We start from the raw sequence: 6,937 nt of genomic DNA on the forward strand, positions 1-6,937 counted from the left end.
CATTTAATTGAATTTTTATATAGTAGCTAGTTTGATGCAGGTAGCGTGACTAGAGATGTGGGCCGAGACAAATGGGCACATGTCTACCAACAAAGAAACAAACCAATTGGGCTTTATGAATATTTTGGTGAGCAACTATTTGGGCCGATTGGAATTGTGGAGTGAAGCAGAAGAAAATCATGCGGCTGGAATGAGTCTTAGCAGGACTTTAGTTATTTTGAATTTCAAATCTAGTTTATCCTTATCATTATCTCTTAGGTTGTTTAAATAAGGCATTTTGTTAGCCATCGTTCTTCAGTTTTCTTTTGATAAATTATCGTGAATAACAAAACAGCCGCAGGCTTTTTTAGCCATTCTCTGTTACGTTCTTTAAGAGTTGCTTGGCCACGATCTCGATCAATGATTACATTAAGTGGTATCAGGAGTCCAGGATGGCCGAACATCAATCTCGTGGTGGTCATACAGGAGGTTCTCGTTACCGATCAGTTAGAATCGGTAACCCTGATCCCTATGTCGAAATTGCACGCCTGCAACGAAGGATCGCAGAGTTGGAATTGCACAACCAACATGCTTATGAAGATCGTGAGTCTGAGCAATCACTCGATGATTCGGAACGGACTAACCCATTTGCTGATCAATTTCAGAGGGATCGTAGGGGTTATGATGACCCTTTACGAAGCTTGGGTATGAAGGTGGAGATCCCGGAATTCACGGGAACTATGCAACCGGACGATTTTCTTGATTGGTTGAGTACCGTTGAACGAGTGTTTAACGTTAAGGATATCCCCGAACACCTCAAGGTGAAGCTTGTTGCAATTAAACTACGTAAACATGCTTCCTTGTGGTGGGACAATGTTTGTAAGCATAGGGCGTATGCCCGAAAATCTAAGGTGAGAACATGGGATAAGATGAAGAAACTACTACGTTCTAAATTTCTTCCTGAAAACTATAAACAGGAAGCTTATTTGGAATATTATAATCTTCGCCAAAGGAGCATGAGTGTGGAAGAACTCATTCGTGAGTTTGATCGCGCTCGTATTTGTTGTGATATACAGGAGGACGAAGAGCAGACAATTGCACGCTTTTTGGTAGCATTGAATTCTAACATCGCTGATATTGTAACTCTGCAATCTCACTGGACTTATAATGATGTGTGCCAGCTTGCACTAAAAGTCTAGAAGCAACAAAAAGGAAAGGGAAAATCGCCGTTTGTAAAGAGTGAGGTATAATCGGCTCCCACGGTGAAACCTGCAACTCCAGAGAAACCTAAATCTGAGCAGCGAGTTACTGCCCCAGGTTCGAATAGCAACAGTAGGGGTCCCAAGTGTTTTACTTGCCAAGGATTTGGTCATTTGTCTCGGGATTGCCCAAAAAACCGACCCGTTGCTTATTGTGATGAGCATGATGAACCCAAATATGATATCGAAAACGAGCAGGAGGTACCAACCGAAGGTCACGAGGAAATAATTTATCCAGATCAGGGGGAATCTTTGCTTCTTCGCCGAGTTTTGAAAATAGCTCAAACTCCTAGTGACGAGCAATCGTGGCTACGCCACAACATTTTCCGAACTAAGGCCACGTCACAAGGGAAGGTATGCACAGTGATCATCGATGGTGGTAGTTGTGAGAACGTTGTTTCCACGGAAATGGTGGAAAAATTAGCTCTTGTCGCTGAGGATCACCCCGAGCCATATCACCTCACTTGGCTCAAAAAGGGAAATCATGTCAAAGTAACGAAAAGATGCTTAGTTCCATTTTCGATAGGGAAGGTATATAAAGATGAGGTGCGGGGCGAAGTCATTCCCATGGATGCGTGTCATCTCCTCTTGGGGCGACCATGGCAATATGATAGGAAAACAAAGCATGACGGGTTCAGGAATACGTATAGCTTTGTAAAAGATGGGGTTAATATCATACTTGCACCACTCGACTCCCGTCGTGGTCCAGGTATAGACTCGACACTCCTCTTAAACAAGGCTGAGTTTACTGATCAGGAAGTGTCACCTACTGTCCTGGAACTTACTGCTCATGTGACATCCTTACCTCAACAAGTGCATTCGCGTATCACTCGACAAAATGAGATGTATATGCAGCGGATTGATCAGAGGCGTAGGAAGATTGTGTTTCAGGAAGGAGATCTTGTGTGGATTCGTTTGCGAAAGGAACGTTTTCCGGGTGGTCGCTTTGGGAAGTTGCAACCGAGAGTTGATGGTCCTTTTCGGGTTATTAAGAAGTTGAACGACAATGCTTATAAAATTGCATTGCCGGGTCATTACAAGGTCTCTGCCACCTTCAAATTTGCAGATCTCTCTCCCTACTTTGGTGGTGACGATGAACAGGATCTAGACTCGAGGTCGAGTCCTTTCCAAGGGGGGGAGGATGATGCAGGTAGCGTGACTAGAGATGTGGGCCGAGACAAATGGGCACATGTCTACAACAAAGAAACAAACCAATTGGGCTTTATGAATATTTTGGTGAGCAACTATTTGGGCCGATTGGAATTGTGGAGTGAAGCAGAAGAAAATCATGCGGCTGGAATGAGTCTTAGCAGGACTTTAGTTATTTTGAATTTCAAATCTAGTTTATCCTTATCATTATCTCTTAGGTTGTTTAAATAAGGCATTTTGTTAGCCATCGTTCTTCAGTTTTCTTTTGATAAATTATCGTGAATAACAAAACAGCCGCAGGCTTTTTTGAGCCATTCTCTGTTACGTTCTTTAAGAGTTGTTTGGCCACGATCTCGATCAATCATTACATTGTAGTTTATTTTAAGTTGTACTAATAACCAATCACCCGGAACTAAGTTAAGTTCCAACTTCCAACCCACACCATATTTGAGAACTTGTCAAGATTGTCTTTAAGAGATGTAGTTTGTTTCGGGTATGTATCGAAACAATGGTGTGAATACATTAATGTATCCTCCTCGTTGAATCTAAACAAGCTATAATCTATATGCAAAATCAAAAGTTCCATTTCTACACCAATGTGACTTAGTTTCATTGACTTAGTTATAATCTAAACAAGCTATAATCTATATGCAAAAACAAGCTATAATACATTGACTTAGTTTCATTGTTTATGTTGTACAGTACTAATATGTACTTTTTTTATTTTTATTTTTATTTTTTTGTAGAGTATCATTTGTCTCCTTACAACGACACTTGGCACAACTAGTTTCAACACTTAGGGCACCCAAAAGTAGTGAAGATTATGTTTCAATTGGACGAGGTTCCCCTCTGTGGAAGATAACTGATGATCAGCAAGTAATATACTTGTTGGAAATCATGGTTGTTGCTCATGTTTATTGGAAAAATCATATTATATGATTTGAGTACCTCAAAACTGTTATTTGTAATAGCTGTAGATAATAAACCAAAGATAATGAAGATTTACTAGTTTTTTTTTACTAATAGAAGCAGAAAAACTAGATTTAATAAGACATAATACCTTAGTTCTCACAAATAAAAGCAGATAAACTAAATATAATAGTAAGAAGAGATGTTGCAATTGAAATCAGAACTCAATTTTTCTCATCATCTTCTCTATGGCATCTGAGGACAATTGTTCACTTCGAGCAATTGTTATACTTCTTTTATATTACCATTGGATAGCAACTCAGCCGAGATATACAGAATACCATCCACATCTATGTTAAAGCAAACCTTAACCTTTTCTTTACCTGCAGGAGCTGGTGGTATGCAGTGAAGATAGAATTCATCAAGGAAGATGTTATCCTCGTATTTGTTCCTCTCGCTCTGATACATTTGAATACGTACTTATCTGTAGCGGTATCATAAATGTCCTCCTTGAATGTTCGTATTGGTGTGCTCCTTGGGATTAGAACGCCCATTCAACCACCAATGAGGTTGATGCCAAGAGATAGAGGGGTAACGTCCGAAAGCACCAAAGCCTGCACAACTTTTTTGCCATGACCACATAGGTTTGCAGTGTTAGGAAATAAAATAAATATTAAGAATATCAAAATTGGAATGTTGACCATGTGGATTAGGAAAATTCCTTTCATCATTTCCATTTATAGTAACTCACATGCAAGATGAAGAATTCAAGAGATGCAAGCTTCAAACGGTTACCTCTCAACATCAACATACTATAAATGTTAAAGTAGTTCCAAAAGTGATTTGTAACCATGCCTTTGAATAGAATTAGCTGTTGTATAGTCTATGTATAAATAGACTCCATTTGAAATTGTACAAGAACTAACTCAACTAATTCACAATGTTGTCTTTTACTCTTTTGTATTCTCTTTTATCTTTTTATAGTTCATCAATTCAAATCACTAATCAATTCACTATCAATAAACAATCAAATATATTCCGCATATCAATTCTTAACATGCAGCCAACACCGATGCACCATAAACCACCGCTTCATCCGCATTAATTCTTTGCAGACTAGCTTCTCATCAAAGAATTCCATTAGCATTTGTTGTACCTTAGGGATACGAGTCGACCCACCAACAAGGACTATATCATCGACATCATTTTTGTCCATTTTCCCATCACTCAAACAATGCTTCAAATGCTCAATACACTTCTTGAAGAAACCAACATTTAGCTCCTCGAACTTTGCCTGTGTAAATTCCATTACAAGATCAGTTCCCTCATACAAGGAATCAATATCAATAGTCGTCCCAGTTGCCGAGGATAGATACCTCTTTGCTTGCTCACATGCAACTTTCAATCTTACCATTGCTTTTGCATTTTTTCTGATAACTTTCCTCTCTTTTTTCTTAAATTCTTTTACGCAGTAATCAACCATAGCCTTATCAAAATCCTCTCCACTCAAATGAGTGTCACCGCGCACCGCTTTAACTTTAATTGTGCACTCCTTACAGATAGTCATAAGTGACACGTCAAACGTACCACCACCCAGATAGAAGACCATCACATTTTTCTCTTTCGGGCGTTTTTTGACAACACATAAGACTAAAGCGTAGGCAATTGCCGCTGTTGTAGGCTCACTAATTAACCGCAAGACGTTAAGGCAAGCAAGTGTACCAGCATCCTTTGTTGCTTGTCGTTGTTTGTCACTGAAATAAGCAGGGACGGTAATGAAAGCATCTGTCACGGGTGTTCCAAGGAATGCTTCAGCAGCCGCTTTCAAATTCTTTAAAATTAGCGAAGAGATTTCTTCAGCGGAAAATTCCTTGATTATGCCACCGTGTTTAAGAACGACCATTGGCTTATCGTTTGATCCTTGGACTACTTTAAAAGGCCATGATTTAATTTCCTCCTACACTTGGCTATCACTAAATCTACCACCGATCAATCGTTTGACATCTGAGAATGACCAAATATGATAAGTAAGAAAGCTTAATAAGAATTTAATAGAAAACAATTAATTGATCTATATATTTAGCTTACCAAAAACAGTGTTAGTAGGGTTCCTGAAGATTTTTTGTTTGGCAACCTCCCCAACTAAAAGTTGAGATTCGAAAAAGCTACACATGATGGGATAATTTTGTAACCCTGTTCGTTAGGAAAGATCTCAACACGTTCGTGTTGATCAAGCCAGACAGCAACAGATGAGTATGTCGTTCCCAAGATCGATACCAATGGCTGGAGTTTTAACTCTTCCAGACATCTTTTGATGCGTTGCTGTAGACACACAAAAAAAAAAAAAAAAAAATTTGAAACAAATAACAAGAATGATTGAAAGAGATCATCAGATTTCCGCGTGTCACTTTTATGTAAATCCAGTTAATGTCTTAAGATGGTTTACATAAAGAATCAAATACTAACGACCAAACAGTAAAAAAAATATCATAAAGCTTTTGTCTTTAGCAGACACAAGTTGCTATTAGGTCAGGAAGGAAATAAGTTATAGTACATTCAATACGATTTTAAACAGTTAATTATTAAAAAAAAAAAAATGCAGCCGATCGAAGAATTAGACTTAAATATATAAATATAATGATGTTCAAATCCTATCCAGTCGAATCTACTTGATTAACCACAATAATAAATTAATAATAGGTTTAGGTATACCTTTAACAAGTAATTTACGCGATTGTAGAAACTAGTCACGTTGTGTAACACCAGTCAACTCGAAAACAATATCCAATATTGTTTTATAACTTAAAAAAAAAAAAAAGAAGTTGTGTACAAATTAATACCCTTAGAAATTCTGTGTAATTATCTGCTTTAATGGTTTTGATTGTTGTGTTAAACCGTTTTATTCATTTATTTTTCTTTTTATTTTTTATTTTTGAAAAGCAAAGTTAAATTTGTAAATAATTGGAATTGTTGAGTTTCTCATTCCGTATATATAGAATGAGTTTCCTATAGTATCATAACAACCATATCTGAATTATATGGAACATATATGTTTGCCACCTAATCACTATTCACTATTCTAGTTTACAATATTATTCACATGCCTAACACAAAATATATCGGCCATCTTTGACATACATAAACATATATCGACTCTCGTTGTCTCTAATATATTATTAGTCCCACAGTTTGAGCGAGAGGATGGTCGAACGTTTAAAATTGTTCCCCAACTCTTCAAACAAACACGAGGTAGGCCTTTGGTGAAGATGTCGTCAATCTGAAAACGAGTCGGGACATGTAAAATACGGACTTGTCCTTGAGTCACCTTTTCACGAACAAAGTGAATATCCATTTTAATATGCTTTGTTCGTTGATGTTGAACTGGGTTCCCTGACAAAAAGATAGCACTTATGTTATCACATTCGGACATCGAAGTTCAAGCAATATATTTCTAAGCCAACAACAACAACAACAACAACGAAACCCAATACCACATGAGTGGTGTATGGGGGAGGTGAGATGTAGACAATCTTTCCCCTATCCGAGAATAACATGATTCAAAAACGACATTCGCAACCCCTTTATATTCGATTTCGGCAATCTATCGAAACATTGTAAAACTTCCCAATCAATTAGAAAAT

At 37.7% G+C, this 6,937-nt stretch overlaps 1 protein-coding gene across 1 annotated transcript; it reads right to left on the reverse strand.

The window, feature by feature from the left end:
• Window positions 1-4,341: 4,341 nt before the first annotated feature.
• On the reverse strand, window positions 4,342-5,282 carry LOC139870265 (heat shock 70 kDa protein 3-like). The gene has a single exon (XM_071858100.1). It carries the CDS (start codon window positions 5,197-5,199, stop codon window positions 4,342-4,344), a length of 858 nt encoding a protein of 285 aa, XP_071714201.1. The 5' UTR covers window positions 5,200-5,282.
• Window positions 5,283-6,937: the final 1,655 nt, after the last annotated feature.

This window comes from Rutidosis leptorrhynchoides, chromosome 10 (genome assembly GCF_046630445.1).
Source record: "Rutidosis leptorrhynchoides isolate AG116_Rl617_1_P2 chromosome 10, CSIRO_AGI_Rlap_v1, whole genome shotgun sequence".
Lineage (NCBI taxonomy): Eukaryota > Viridiplantae > Streptophyta > Magnoliopsida > Asterales > Asteraceae > Rutidosis > Rutidosis leptorrhynchoides.

Bases quoted from the DNA above. Each gene is read 5' to 3' on its own strand.
- LOC139870265 (XM_071858100.1), bottom strand. From the start codon at position 5,199: ATGGTCGTTCTTAAACACGGTGGCATAATCAAGGAATTTTCCGCTGAA.